The sequence below is a fragment of the Nannobrachium achirus genome, assembly GCF_963921795.1.
Source record: "Nannobrachium achirus genome assembly, chromosome: 20".
In the NCBI taxonomy this organism is placed as follows: domain Eukaryota; kingdom Metazoa; phylum Chordata; class Actinopteri; order Myctophiformes; family Myctophidae; genus Nannobrachium; species Nannobrachium achirus.
This window is the reverse complement of record NC_137827.1, coordinates 16,300,845-16,317,198: the sequence shown is the minus strand read 5'-3', so window position 1 is coordinate 16,317,198 and position 16,354 is coordinate 16,300,845. Positions and strand designations below refer to the sequence as shown.

Genomic DNA, 16,354 nt, shown 5'->3' with positions numbered 1-16,354 from the left:
TGTATTTGAAGCCCATTTTCAGAATCTCTTAAGAGTGCAGTTCCCATTAAAACAAGTGAACAAGCTTTTGGCTGCACTTTACACTTGAATTTATTTCCTTAGTAAACAACATGCTAGTTAATAGTATTTATTACATAATCATGATATGCGGTAATTATGGTCCCATTCATTTTACAATAATGAAAGTAGGGTATGCTTATTGCTTCTATAGGGCTTTGGGCTATTGGTTCTACCGAGTGAAGACCTGCCCTCACTGCGTTTGCGGCCAATAGCAGTCTTTCTGGTTTCTTTTCGGGACTGGAAGCAGTGGATTGCCTTCACCTCTAAATGGTTGCAGCTGGTGGGTGTGTCGCTCCAACCCTCTGCGTAGGAGAGGCTAGTCTGTAAATTTTCATTTTAGGTGAGGAGAAATACTATGCTAAACATTTCAAACCTATAGTTTAAAACCTTTTATCAGTATTTGTTGCTTCCCAATTCCCATAGTTATATTGAAGTTTCTGTCAATCAAGTGGTGTCATGTGTCACTTACTGATGTAATGCGTGCTATGTATAGCCGAAGGCATGGCAAACTTTGCTTATCATTTGCATACAGCAACAGTTAAAAAATGTGCGTGCCCACTGCCCGCGCACACACACACACACGCGTGCACACTCAAAGGCATTGACGCAAGTATTCAAGGACTTCTTTTATCAGGAAAGTGGATAAAGATACACACACACAACAACGCTGTCACATTGTATAAGTGCATAAGTGCATTTTGCACAGGTCATCTGTTGTGGAAACTCTGGTCTTGTGACTCCACACACACACACACACACACACACACACACACACACACACACACACACACACACACACACACACACACACACACACACACACACACACACACACACACACACACACACACACACACACACACACACACACACACACACCCTCTGCCTGCTTTGACCCCTGACATCTTACTTCAAGCAGAGGACAATCTTGGACTCTTATGCAAGGACCCGCTGTCAATCCAACTTAAATAACCCCTGCCCCCCATAGGCATTAATACATCACGCACACGCACACGCACACACACACACACACACACACACACACACACACACACACACACACACACACACACAGAGTTGTGCTGACTCCAGTACTTTGCGTCTTCTAGGTCAACCGATCTAAACATAAACACTCTGACCCGACAGAACCAGACTACGCTACACAAACAGCAACACAAACCTACACAACACAACACTGCGACTACACCAGTAAGACGCTGAAAACATCAGAGCTTCTTAATACGGCACAGTTAAGAAGCAGGAGTTAAACTATTAATCTGGCTGGTCGAGTCATCATAGTGATGTCAGAACAGGTCAGCTATATCATATTATGTACATATCATGTACATATTTTGTTCTGATTGGATTGTATTGTGTACACTTCTGCTTTGGCAATGTAAACGTATGTTTTCTCATGCCAATAAAGCCCTTTGAATTGAAATTGAATTGAATATATCCATATCCGGAGTCCGTGAGGTCAGATGTAGAGGTATTGGCCAGCTCCATATATGGAGATGTCTTGGTCATATAAGGAGCGTGACGGGCGGACGGACATGATCTGCAGGGTTTCATTCTAAATGCGACACCACTGCGACTCCACGATTAACAAGAAAGCTGTGCTCAGTAGAGTGCAAATCTCCACCAGGAGACACACCCTACCTCTCTCGGCCTCTCTGGATGGTAACCGGAACGCTCACCCTGAAACACACTCCATTTTATTCGTGGACTGCCTGCCCGTCTCGTATTACAGAGGTTAAGGTTAGGAATACGTTTAGGGTTAGGAATAGTTTCACCGAGGTTAAGTTTAGGAATAAGGTTAGTTTTACAGAGGTTAAGTCTAGGAACACCCCTGGTGGCGACCCGTTCCAAGGTCCCGGATTAGACCAGAGTTCTTGTATTCCTCTGGATCATGTTATCATCACAACATTGTTGGGTTGTGTTTGTGTGTGTGTGTGTGTGTGTGTGCGTGCGTGCGTGCGTGCGTGCGTGCGTGCGTGTGTGTGTGTGTGTGCGTGTGTATAAAAAGGCACATGGCCACGGGGGAAGGGATATAATAAAGGAATGTTATTACATCGTTATGGTGCAGCCAGAGTGACCAGCTGTAGTGAACAAACACATGACATCATTATGGTGCAGGACACATGACATTTTGTCATTGTCATATGCTAACTTGCTATGCCTCTAAATAAAACTGGACATTTCATCTTCATCTTCATCTGGACAATATATTTCTTCCCATAACAGTCACTAGGACAAACATTAAGTTACAATGTTATAATATTTTACAGTCTGGCCTGGCAGGGGCAGACCGGAAACATAAGCCTGAGAAAATAAACAAAGTAATGGCATCAAAAGTCTATGTATTCATTATGTGTAAGTAAGTAATATTTTTTTGGATAAAACAAAAGGTTTTTGGTTAAAAGGGAAATACACTATTTCTGATCAATCATAATCATAGTTACAGCATAGAGTGTGTGTGTAGTAACAGAAGTCTCTCTTTCTCTCTACAGTAGCTCTTTAATAAATCAGAAAATACATTTTCAGGTGGGTTGCAACATTTCAGCCAATCAGGAGGAGAAGCTCATACAGGTCCATGCTCTAGCAGTGTGCGTAAATAGGGCTCCTGTCCATTCAGTATGTAGGCCAGTTTGTGCACTACATACTAGTATGACATCACTGGAGAACTGGGAATGTTCCTATTCTGTCAGTTTATAGTCGCAACCCTCAGCGTGTAGACTTTAGAGGGACTGCTCTTTAAGGAAGTACTGTACAGCTTTAACTTAATGTTGCACTTTTCAATTTTCAACAGTTACAATGTGATAAAAGTATGTTAAGAATACATAGAATACATAGTAGGAGAACTCAGGAACAAAAGAAAACACTACAACAAGCAAAGAGCTTATAGAGCTGCCATTTGTGAAAATGTTTGAAACATTTCCGACCATAATGGCATGCCCAAAATAGGGATGGCAGGTTGAAAGTGGTTAAAAGTCCAGTGCTATCACTGAATAATAATAAGAAGAAGAAGAAGAAGAAGAAGAAGAAGAAGAAGAAGAAGAAGAAGAAGAAGAAGAAGAAGAAGAAGAAGAAGAAGAAGGCGGCTGAATGCAGGTATGGGACACATACCATTGCCTACTTTACAAATAAACCGGCCTGCCTGCTCAGTGCTCTATCAGTGATGACAGTGAAGGATCAGCATTTATTGTTATTTACCTGTAATTAAAATGTTATTTTACATATAATTCTCCACTCCTCTGACAGCTGTGCTTTCTTGGAATGATGGTAGTCATTGTACTCATTCACAGACATGGCTCAACCTACATCTGCCAAAAGTCCACGCTAATGTTAGGAAGAGCAGCTTTCTGTGTGCGTCCTACATACAAAGATGCTCTAAAAACAAAACGATAAGTTCACTGACCGAGACCAGACTGCTGGTTTTCTATCTCATCAGGACCTCTAGAACAGGGGTCTTCAACAGGGGGTCCGGGACCCCTAGGGGGTCACCAGAGTTACTACAGGGGGTCCTCCAAATCTTTGAGTGATAGAAACTTTTTTTCTCTTTTTTTATATTAACCACTTGAACCCTAGCGTCCATATTCAGAGAACTTTAGCCAAAAATAGCAGATCTACAAGCTCACAACGCCTCACACTGCTAGGCGTTGTGAGCTTGTAGATCAGCTATTTATATATACATTTTATATACAAAGAGCTTTGGTGTAGAGGGGAAAAGGAAAAATAGCAGACTAAGTATAGAGTGAAAGGTCAAGTTTATTAAGTTTCGACGGTTCAAGTGGTTAAATATCTGAAACACCAATTGACATGAATCCAAAATACACTGATGATTGAGCTGTCAAACAATGAAACTATATGGAATCTATGAAAAGGTTGTGGGGTTCCCTGCTTGATCCGTCTCTCAATTAAGGGGTCCTTGGCCTGAAAACGTTGAAGACCCCTGCTCTAGAATGATAGTTTTCTGTCCTCCCAGGTCCTGTAGAACTGCTGGTTGTCTATCCTACCAGGACCTCTGGTTTTCTTACCAGGACCTTTAGTCCTAGTTTTCGAAGCTACCGGTACAGCCGGTGGAGATACTGAATGCTACAGAACTGGCGTAAGTGATCCTGTACCAGACAGACAGACAAACAAACATGCAGATTGGCAAGTGGCCTAGAACCGGTCCGGTCTTAGGAACACAGCTGTCAGAGGGGAACTGGACACTATGTTCTGTTTAAGTAGGTCAGACATGAAGGCTAGCTCTCGCAGATACAGGTCAGTCCAAACACGGATGAAGTTTCTTTGTCCAAACAACTCTCAAGGAAGTTTGGCAGCAAAATAGATTTTTACTAAACAAAACAACTGAAGTGTACCGTCTCAACTCGCCCCCTTTTCGTTGTCTTTAAAACCAAAAATATCGCCCAACTGACTCTTTGTCAAAAGTGTACCACTTTCGCGTCCACGTTAATCACATTAACCTTGGTGTACATATTTTGGGCATGTTGTTGCAGCTGAAACTTTTCAATAAGACACCATCATAGGACATGTTGTATTGTATTGTATTGTATTGTATTGTATTGTATTGTATTGTACTGGTGTGTATTGTATTGTATTGCATTGTATTGTACTGGTGTGTATTGTACTGTAGTGTAGTGTTGTGCAGTTGTGTGTCAGACAGACTCCTACCTAGCTGGTTGAGGTCCAGTAGGGTCCACTGGAGGCCTGTAGGACAGGTAGGCGACAGGGTGCGGATGTGGACTCTACCGTGTGTGTCCAAACCCCACAATGCGTCAGCACAGGATGCCAACTGAACCAACTCCACCTATACACAAAGACATTTTGGTTCATGAGTAATTATTTGGGGTGGTTGATGTGCTGTATACCTAGCATTCAAGCCATGACCCCCCAAATTGCAGGCATTAAATTTAGTTTGCCCAATTTCGTATTAAAACAAGGTTCAAAGGTGAAATGTTGGTTCCTAAACTGGGGGTGCTATATGACTGTTGTATAGCACCAATGCCATTCAATGTGTTGCGCTGAATTCAGATAAGCAGCAATATGCCTCTTCTGTGTGACGAGAAAACAGCAGGTTCAAAGCATTGTCTATGGAGTTCAACTTTAGTAGTGTGTGTGTGTGTGTGTGTGTGTGTGTGTGTGTGTGTGTGTGTGCGTGCGTGCGTGCGTGCGTGCGTGCGTGCGTGCGTGCGTGTACCTCAGGGGGTAGCTGTACAGTAGTTGGTCTTAGTTGTCCATCCTGGTCCCAAACACAGAACAGATCTTTCCTGCTTTGAGCGAGCCACAGGAATGTACCTACACAAGCACGCATGCAAGCGTACACAAGTCATTCGACATTCTATATACCAAATAATGACACTTTCTGAATGTGTGCGAGTGTGCGTATTACCTTCTTTATGAGGTACTGATGATGAAGTGATAAAGACCCATCTAGTGGCTGACACCGTTCCCCTGGGAACCACGTTCTGCCAGAATGTACCTAACACACACAAACCATACACACAGGAATGCTTTACTTGAATCCATCAATTCAATTACTCAGCCTAAAGTGCAGAGGTCCAACTGTTTAATGGTTTTAGGTGTCCAATTAAAGCTCTAACTGGGTTATAGTGACAGATAAAGGGGGGCCAACCCATTGAGCGATTTAAGAGCAATTAAAGGGATATTTCACCTTTGTCATTTTATCGTCTAATCAGGCTTTTGTGACCACACTGGACAGATTTTAAGTTGCTTGATTCAGTATTTCAATATTTAATATACATTTTTATCAGACACGCTCCCTTCCTACAGTATACAAACCCATTCTAACTTCAAACTACATTTTAACCATTATAGATTCATTGAAAACACCCATTCTTTTTTTCTGTTGACTCATACTACTCCCTAATACGTGAGCTGGCTTTTTTAATTTATTTTTAATATCTCTTTGGGTAATTATAATCTAAATTTGACGGTGTTGTCAACCTGTAGACGTCCTACCTAAAGGTTGACACTAGGGACAATAATATCTAATATTAGACAAGGGAGATCAACTTCAACCAATGGAGATGAACTAATATGTTATCCTAATAACCTGGCAATGTCGCATGTGCACACATACAGTACACACACACACACACACACACACCTATGAGGTTGCCCTTGGCAACGTGCAAGTGGTTCCGTCCTGATGCGATCCACACTCCGGTGCTGTTGGTGGCGAGCAGACTGGGCTGGCACTGGGCATGCTGGGAGAGGAAGGCCACGCGTAGGCACTCCGCCACGCGCTCCACGGGCGCACGCGTGACCGTGGCAACGCTCTGCGTCGCCGCCAGTAACGTCTGGAACAGACTGCCCTGGTCAAACACCACGTAGTCCGTGATACTGACCTACAGTCACACAAGATATACAGATGTTTATTGATCCCACAAGGGAAGGTCGGTCACCACAAAACGGAAACTGGTACAGAGACAGTCAGACAAAATCATACTGATTTACAGTGAAGACAGTTATCCTGATCTTCGGTCAGACAGAGATACAGTCATACCGTTATTAGGGATGGGACGATATGAAAATTTCATATCACGATTATTGTGAACAAAGAAATTGTGATTTACGATATTATCGCGATAATCAAAATATCCCCAATATCCATTATCCTGGGGTGGAACATTTGCCAAAAATCACACCCGTGTGAACTGAGCGGTGGTTCCCCCCCCCCCCCCCCCCCGTGTGTGTGTGTGTGTGTGTGTGTGTGGCCTGGACAACAGCGCCCCTCCCTTAACATGTGTGGTCAGAAAAGGTACTACACAGGCTTGAGGCTACATACAGACCCACCCACATACATACAAACAAACTAACAAACAAACATACCTACACACACGGCCACGCTATGGAGACGGTGTGACCACCGCTCAAAAATAAAAGATCTACGAAGCGGTGTGAGCTTGTAGAGCGGCTATTTTTTGACAAAGAGATTTGGTAGAGAGTGAAAAAAAGATTGTATCAAGTATGTTTATTATAAGTACGTTTTACCAATAGAGGGTTTAAGTGGTACCGGATATGCAGCTCGGCAAATAAAAGGTAAATTGATCCCAGTGTATGATGGAGGACGATTTCACAATAAATTAAATCTCCACAATACGATTTATCTTGAGTGTTTTTTTATCACGATAATATCACTTATCGTCCCATCCATAGTACCTGTTATACAGTCAGACAGACAGATAGAGAAAACGACCAGTCAAAATATATTGATGGACCAGAGTGACAGAGAGGTGGACACGTAGAGCGACAGCTATAGTGATCTACAGTCAGATAGAGCTCAGTGGCCTAGTGGTTTGAGTGTCTGCCCTGAGACTGGGAGATCGGGGTTCAAACCCCGGTCGGGTCATACCAAAGACTCTAAAAAATGGGACCCAGCGCCTCCCTGCTTGGCATCAAGGGTTGGATTGGGGGTAAATCCCTGCGACATACTAGCGTCACGTCCAGGGGGTGTACTTGTACAGTACATCAAGCTGCCTCACGCTACAGAAACAGGAGATAGGCTCCTGCCCTATGAGACTCATGGCTCGGCCGAATCATATGGGCCTCATGGCTCGGCAAGGCTTACAGTCAGATAGAGACAGGTAGAACGTATAAAGACAGATAGGTAGACACTCAGACAAGTCCACGAGCGGACAGAGATACAGACCGACAGACAGACAGAGCAGCCTACCTGCCACCAGTGGTCATCCTGACCCTGTGGCTTCATGGGGGAGATGCCGGTTCTAAACCACAGACTGCCACTGGTGTCCAGGGCCCAGGCTGTTTCGTTCTCACCCAGAGAGATACAGATAGGTTCTAATCCCTGAGCCTCACTGGACACACACACACACACACACACACACACACACACACACACACACACACACACACACACACACACTTTGTTTACAGTATTGTCAGATATCAACATCAAGGTTTGTCCATAGATATTGTGATATAAAGTATTATATGACCTTGTTTATACGTATGTTGTGACACACAATACATACTATGGTGATATATGTGACCCAATGCCGCCAATACAATTAGATGGTCATGGTGCAGCATCAAACTCTAGGCCTTTTCTCACACAGAACGGTAGGGAACAGGATGAGTCCGTTTCAGACACATACAGTATGTGAGACCGACTGACCGGAGCCATACTGTATATCATGACGTATTGCCTGTTAGATCCAACTGTTTCCGCGGGAGTTTACTGGAGATTATTTGGACCACACTTCCGGTTTAACAGCAGACATACAAGCTCACGTCGCGTCGCAGATGCAGCCCGTTGTGAGCTTGTAAATCACACTCGGCTGCGGCGCCGGAAGCTCGGTACAACGTCTGCGCAATGCACTATGGGGCGTTGGAAACCCGTGGATACATTTATGCCAAGTCATGTTTGTACCTGATCTTGTCGTACTTCCACATCTCTCCTTCGCTGCAGTAACTGGTCAGTCCTTCTCTGTAGAACACGGATCTCTGCTCACTCAGAGCCCACACCACCCCCCCGACCGCACACACCTGAGAGAACGCACAAGGACACTCCACCTTCACTGAGCGAGCGCACGGGCGGTCTACTGACAGACCTACACCAGAGAGACAGAGAGAGACAAGAGAGAAAATCGTTGTTGACGGGTGCAAACCATGTATGTCCAAAACCTTCCTTTGTTATTTTCAAAACGATTTAAAATAAAGAAAATAGCCGATCTACATGCACACAACGTGCAAAATCAAAAATGTGCAAATCTGAAACTTGGAGATACAAGGTTTCTGCCGGACAGTGACGAAACGTAAATAATGAATTCAACTGTTCTAATACATCCGTGTCATTGCCATATTGATACTGAATTGACTATAAAGGGTGGCTATATTAAAGGTAGAGTAAGTCATTTGTTATTGAAAAACTGTTAAATAGCTCTATATTCTGATAGTAATCATTAAAGCGGCACATATGTAACTTTTTTTAAGAATACATCTTAATTTTGTCCAATCTGTATGGTAGAGTATGTTAATACAATATAATACAATCATTAATTTGGGGTGGTTGTATTTTGTTTCCCTGCTCATCTATTGAGATAATGGCCAAACGCAGATTTTCGCCGTTTTCTTTCTCTCTCTCTCTTTTTTTTACCAGTGGCTCTGCCTCTGCCCGTCAGTGCCAGACTAATTAGCATACCCAAAATGTTATTGTAGGCCTAATTCAAATGAAGAGACCCTCTACTTAACAACTGCATCATTAGCCATTTGGTAGCTAAACAGTCTGGGTAATCTATTTTAAGTAGATTTTTTTATTTTTTTATATTTTCCTTAGCTATCAATTTTCACAAGTTTATTTTCTGTAAAAAGCCATTTGTGCTGAATGTGGCAACATCATAAATAACATTGTGAAGCAAATGAAAGAGAGTTGTGCTCAGCTATCTTTAATGTTATCCCACTCGATAGCAGGCAGACAGATATCAACCAAGACAAATAGCAGACAAACGTACACTAGTTTGTTTTGGTGTTTTTGTGGAATATGCTAATTTCACAGAATTATTAAAAAGAGAGAAAATTTAGCAAATTACTTTGATTACAAGTGTTGTCATTGACAGAATATAAATGGAATTCCAAGCCATAAAATAATGCGCATTGCACTTGTCTCGAGTTATATGGAAATAAAGTAAAAAGTTATCAAGTAATGTCATTTTATCAACTCCCCTTGTCATTTTTGTAATGTGGCCCACCGGTTCAGAAGTTTGAGTATCCCTGGACTATAGCAATTACTATACGATCACAATATAGTGATTTACGTCACTCACTCTATTATCTAATAGTACCCTATAAATAGCAGGGGGCAATACTGCACTGGGGGCCTGGGTTTTAGTCGTTAGTCAAGGTCAGAACAGTCAAAGACGCAATTGCCTTCTGACTTTTCTCACTCCACCCAAGATTTCATCAACAATTCACCAGACCACACCCCAGATTAGAATAGAATACACCCATGGGTGTACAGAAGGGCACAAAAACATTGGTACTGCAAGTTTGCACATAATGTAAGATAAGGCACTTAAGACCAATGTATACACCAACATATGACAATGTGAAAATAGCTCACATGGCAAAGCTACGTGATGCATAATTGTTGTGACACTATTTGAATTAAGACTTGATTTGTAAAAGGTTAGAAGATCTTTCCAATATTGCTTTATAAATCGGGAATCCTGCTTGCCTGCTTGCAATGATCATGTTTTTAAATTGTCACAATTATTATTATTATTACAGTGACATTTTATGTGAAACTACTATATGCTGCATTCTTGGCCACGGGACCACTTGAAAAAGAGATGTCAATGTTAATGCAGTTTTACACTGGTTATATAAAGGATAAATAAAATAAAATGAAGACATTTGTTTTAGATGAGTAAAGCCATGACAATAGACACATTATGAATGTGTATTGAGACATATAAAAGCTTCAACACAAATGACGACATACAATTCATTGCTGATGGTGTGCAACTCGAACGAGTACACAACGTTGGAACTGACATTTTATTCCTTCTATTCTTTATTGCTCTTTGACCACTTAAACCCTATAGACTTCATTGACTAGGTGGGCCCTCAGGAGTCATTACTTGGTCCGCTCTGTTTTTACTGATTATTACTGATGAATTGAGTACAATGGACCACAATGGAAACATGTACTGTACCTGTTTTTTTTTGCGTTACCCTTTTAGCATAACCTTTGAGTGTGTTTATGTCTAGGGTAGATATCATGAGTAGTTCATTTTTGTGTGTACAGTATGCATGCATCTGTGCCCTCAGAGAGAGAGCGAGTGTGTATGTGTGTGTGTGTGTGTGTGTGTGTGTGTGTGTGTGTGTGTGTGTGTGTGTGTGTGTGTGCGCGCGCGCGCGCGTGCATGCGTGCCAGAGACTCGGTTTGAGCGTTAGGCAGTAGAGACAGTTTGTTTTGATGTAACTGCTGTGAATCCCCTGGAGACACAGACACCAAGCACACAAAGACACACTCACACGTAAATGCCAGTGTGTGTGTGTGTGTGTGTGTGTGTGTGTGTGTGTGTGTGTGTTGCCTGGTGCCAAGCCAATCTACATTTTGTTCCATAATAACGTCAAAGTCAGATTCTTTGGTCACGAGCCAGAATTGTTTAATGTGACCCGTTTCACCTCTGTGACCAAACAAACACGGTGTCACAGAAATTACTTCATATCGTATCTGAAGATTAACATAAAGAAAGATCATACTGTACACAACATAACATACAACAAACTTATAAGTCAGTGGAGAGCACACTGTGTGCTTTATTTACGTGTGTGTGTGTGTGTGTGTGTGTGTGTGTGTGTGTGTGTGTGTGTGTGTGTGTGTGTGTGTGTGTACAGGGTGGATCAAGACAGCTGCTCCAAGTCACCCTGCCTTTATTAGTTATGTAATACACACACACACACACACACACACACACACACACACACACACACACACACACACACACACACAGTCACACACACACAGTCACACACACACACACACACACGCACACGCACACACACACACCCCTCCTTATACAAGCAGTACTATAATATCAGTGCCAAACCCAAACACAACCTTTCATGGTGACAGCAGTTGACTGATTATGAAACCTGATTTACAACGGATATATCTGGGAGTTACATCCAAAATATAATGACATATTAGTATGCGACCTGCTGACAAAGCTACCATATTAAACCCTATACTTAGTTGACCGGATTCCCGCCCTGTATTTGGTTGACTGGATTCCCAAGGGCTCTACCCTAGATATCTTTGGCGAAAATAGACGATCTACAAGCTCATAATGTGAATGTGAAAAAGTTGTCAAAAATAGAATAAGGACTTTATGAAGTAACCGAAACGTGCAAAATGTAGGTTGGACGTAACTTGATTTAGCTTGGTTTTCATAATTTGTATATATTGTCAGCACTAAATGTACATATACAGATGCTGAAATAGCTGAGAAAATAGCAGATTTAATTATTTTAACTTTGGTTGTGAAATTGCTATGCAATTATCATTGTTAATAATACTAGGTGTAGTGGTAATAGTAGCAGTTGTGGTAATAGTAATAGATATACAGTAGTAGTAGTAGTAGTAGTAGTAGTAGTAATAATAGCAATGGCAATAGTAGTAGAAGAAGTTACAAGTTAAACTATAGACTCAAGATTGTGATGGTTACATTATATAGGAGGGTACAATTATTGGATTTCCAGCAACACGACGTGTAGATTGAATGTATTTCAGTTGAATTCATTGAGTTTGTGTTTTTCTACCACTTCCCTAGCTAGTGGCCACCCAAGGTCCTCCAGCTTTTGTTGTGGACCAGAGGAGAGCTCTGAGGACCCCTGCTGGTCGCAAAGACACGTTTCAACAACCATCCCCTCTCCCATAATAGGGGTGGGCGATATGGAAAAATACAATATTTTGTTATTAAAAATACAAATACAAAATATGCTGTTTCACAATACCTTATCACGATTCTTTTTCATGTTGGTTTTTATGGTTATTTTTCCAAGTTATTTAACAGTACAACCACCTACAGTACAACGTAACAAAGACTAAAAGAAAAAGGAGCAACAGACCATTTAGACCAGTGGTCCTCAATGTGGGGTCCAGGGACTCTCAGGGTTCCTTGTCCATTTGGTTTCATTTGTATACTGTCAGATATATGATATTTGAAGGTTTGAGAACTACTGATTTAGACAAATGCAGGTTTAAATTAATTCTGCAATGAATCTCTGTATTAACAATTCAACAGGATTATTTATAAGGCTCTCTCATTGTATCACGATATATATACGATATCTCGAAAAGGCATATCGTGGTGACATTGTATCATCTCAGTGATATTTATCACCATATCGCCCACCCCTATCTCCCACACACACACACACACACACACACACACACACACACACACACACACACACACACACACACACACACACACACGCACACACACACACACACACACACACAGTCGTACCAGTCTGTAGGTAGAGGTCCCCATTGGTCCTCACGATCCAGGCAGTGTCATCGCTGAGGGCGACGAAGGCGGTGTGCTCCATGGCCTTGTACCAGTGCCTCTTCCCTTTGATGGTCACCTTCCCACAGGCATACGCCGTCATGGACCTCTGCTCCACCTTCCACAGCAGCTGGCCTGGGTGGGAGACAGATTTATTGTCAAATCACAGGTTTACAGTAAAATGAAAATGTTGGCAAGGGGGTAGAGAGATCAATCAAAGAAACAAATGAAATATCTATATATTTACACAGTACTTGAGGTACCTGTAATATATAAAGGTGCGAGAGCATAGCAGCAGATGTATACTGTACATGTCATGGTCAAATTACATCAACTTGCGACAGGTGCTGTTCCCCTTGTATTTTTGAGGTGTTTTTAATTTTACATCTTTGTTATAGAGGGAAATTATAATGTACCGTATTAAGGCAGATAGGGCTTACTAGCTAGGGTTGAGGCTAGCTCAACCATATATCCATCTGATTGTCTCATCAATAATGTCTAATGTCTAATACAGGAGAGATTTGAGACCAGCTTGGACATATTTCACAGGTTTTTCTTTTAAGTGACAATGGGTTTCCTCCAAGTGATGCTGAGGCTTTGATGTCTTCATAGATTTGTTTGACAGCACAATCATCAGTGTTATGAACGTTCAATGTTTTAGTTTTTTGTATAGTTTTTCTTACACATAATCTTTACTAAAATGACAGATACTTGTTGATGTATATTTACAAACTTTTTCTAGCCCCCCTGCATATAACTCTGTGGGCCCCCTAGGAGACCCCTGTTGAAGACTCATGCTCTACACCAAATATCAGGTTAATGCATTGATAATGTAGCATGGTATCTGTGTCACCTGAGGGGGACAGTGCCATCTGGTGAACGTTGTCTTCAAATCTCTGCCAGTTGAGGCCTCCATCAGACAGAGAACTGCAGAACAAACCTCCTTTAAAGTCCAGACACCACACATACCTGGAACACAGAGAAACCAGTCACTGTACTGGATATAAAACCAGTAACTATACTGGACACACCGTAAAACCATTAAGCCAGACATAAAACACTGTACAGTCACTATACTACTGTAAATAAAACCTGGACAGTACCTTGTACTGTTACTGTTAAAAAATAGGCTGACTTGTAATACACTTGTGCTGTTCAAGTCAGTTATGAGCATTAAAACTCCAGTGTTTATACATAAACAGATCATTTTAACTAATACTATACATAATCATTACACTAGAGGTGCCAGTAATAGGCAGCTTGAATTACCAAGTCCAAAAAACAATGCTCTAAGGAGGACTTTTATTTTTAGATCACTGACACTGTGGAATAACTTGCCTCCAAACCTTTGCTGTATTTACAGTAAATTCGCTTTTAAAAGGAATCTTAAAGTTTATTTAACAATGTAATTTTTGTTTGCTTCTTTTTGATTGTTATTTTTTTTCTGTTTCTTTTCTAAAATGTAACTTCATTTATATTATTTGTTAGTCTCATTATGTATTGTGTTGAGTACTGACTTTTAATAATATTGCATTTGTAACTGTAAAAATCTTGTATGTTTTTTATGTGTGGACCCCAGGAAGACTAGCTGGCTGCTACGGCAACAGCTAATGGGGATCCTTAATAAAATCAAAATCAAATCATAATAATTAATAATAACAATATTTATTGTCACATACATTGCTGTAAGCAAAATTTGTTGTCTGCATTTGACCCATCTCTTGGAGTGGTGAGATGCAGCCGTGCCGTGCTCGGGAATCAGTAGTGGTGATCAACCCCCCCAATACAACCCTTGATTCTGAGTGCCAAGCAGGGTCACATTTTTACAGTCTTTGATATGACCCGACCGAGGATCGATCCCCCGACCTTCCACGTCTCAGGGCGGACACTCTAACCACAAGGACACTGAGCTGGTCATCATTTATGTATAAATGCCAGAGGTTGGCACTAACAGTTGCCTGATTTCAGAGGGAAGTATAAAACAATATCTGGGCAAGTGGGTTTAGCTTTCCGTGTCCTAGAACCGGGTTTGCTTTACTTTTTGGTGTGACATTAAGGACTGGGAAGCAAACAGCCTTGTTTTGTTCACTGTTCACACAGAATGAGACAAAGCCCATCTGTCACGACTGAACATTCTCACGCTCTGTTCAAAGGGCTCTCTCTAGATACCTCTTGCTTCTCTCTCTCCGTCACTGATTCTGAATGCACCAGCTGAGCAACGTAAGCGAGGGAGGGATTAAAAGGAATTTGTAAATGCGAGTAACATCATGTAACAGCATGGATGGAAGAAGAAAGTACTATAGTCTGGTTGCCCTAACTCATTTCATGCCCACGTCGCTACACTGTACCCAACCCAGGGTTGTACATACTGTATGCAAACATACGTAAGTAAACATGACCGTTGGCAAGTAGAACATGACCCGTACTTGCCAATTTGACCAATCAAACTAGTTTCATTAACGAGGATAATAACCAACTTACCGGTCTGTCACCTGTAGACTCAGAATACCACAACCTGGACCTGAATAACCCATCCAACTCTCAGCCATCTAGGAGAGGAGAGGACAGATGGTATCACTGCATAATTCATGCATTTGTCAACTCAAATTAAAAGGAGCTTCATTGGCATGAGAAAACAAATGTTTATATTGCCAAAGCAAGTCACTTTGAGACAAATAGCATCATTTTTCTCAAAACTATTTAAATAGTATAACCAAAAAAAGGCCTTAGATTTAATGTGTTTAAAGGTAGCAGCTCTGTTTATACTGTATGTGCAGTGGGTCTAGAGGTCTACTGGGGATACTCAATGGTTAGTAGTCCTTATGGCTGTTGTATTCCATTGGCTAACCTTCTTTTATCACACAAGTTCACAAATCTTGCTGCTGTGTTCGCACATTGTTGTGCAACTCATTGTCTGCTCATGACGGAGATTTAAAAAACAATCACGTGTCACAAAGTGCTGTGAGATTATCGATCTCACAGCACTTCTCTCTTCTCTCTTCACTTCCTGACCCTTCAGATCTCTTCTAGTTTCGGTCAAACTAACCAACCTTATTCCTAAAAAGAACCACAGTAAAAACTGTGCCAAAACAGAACCTTACTCTATAAACTTAACCTGAGTAAAACTATGCGTAACCCTAAACTTATTTCTATTTTCTAGTACAAGAACTGCTGGGGGGCGAGTGGTCTGCAGAAATAGGGTGAAGTGTGTTTTGTGGGCGAGTGTT

The 16,354-nt window shown here is 41.6% G+C and overlaps 1 protein-coding gene across 1 annotated transcript in view; it reads right to left on the bottom strand.

Moving 5' to 3' along the window:
- tecpr2 (tectonin beta-propeller repeat containing 2) overlaps positions 1-16,354 on the bottom strand; it is a 39,147-nt gene that overhangs the window by 7,702 nt on the left and 15,091 nt on the right. The window contains exons 15-23 of the mRNA XM_080751187.1: positions 15,609-15,676; positions 13,981-14,096; positions 13,089-13,262; positions 8,480-8,660; positions 7,763-7,904; positions 6,194-6,434; positions 5,456-5,545; positions 5,264-5,361; positions 4,738-4,873 (exon numbers count right to left, since the gene is read on the bottom strand). Of these exons, the coding sequence (XP_080607313.1) occupies positions 4,738-4,873; positions 5,264-5,361; positions 5,456-5,545; positions 6,194-6,434; positions 7,763-7,904; positions 8,480-8,660; positions 13,089-13,262; positions 13,981-14,096; positions 15,609-15,676 (1,246 nt within the window). The remainder of the gene's footprint in view (positions 1-4,737; positions 4,874-5,263; positions 5,362-5,455; positions 5,546-6,193; positions 6,435-7,762; positions 7,905-8,479; positions 8,661-13,088; positions 13,263-13,980; positions 14,097-15,608; positions 15,677-16,354) is intronic.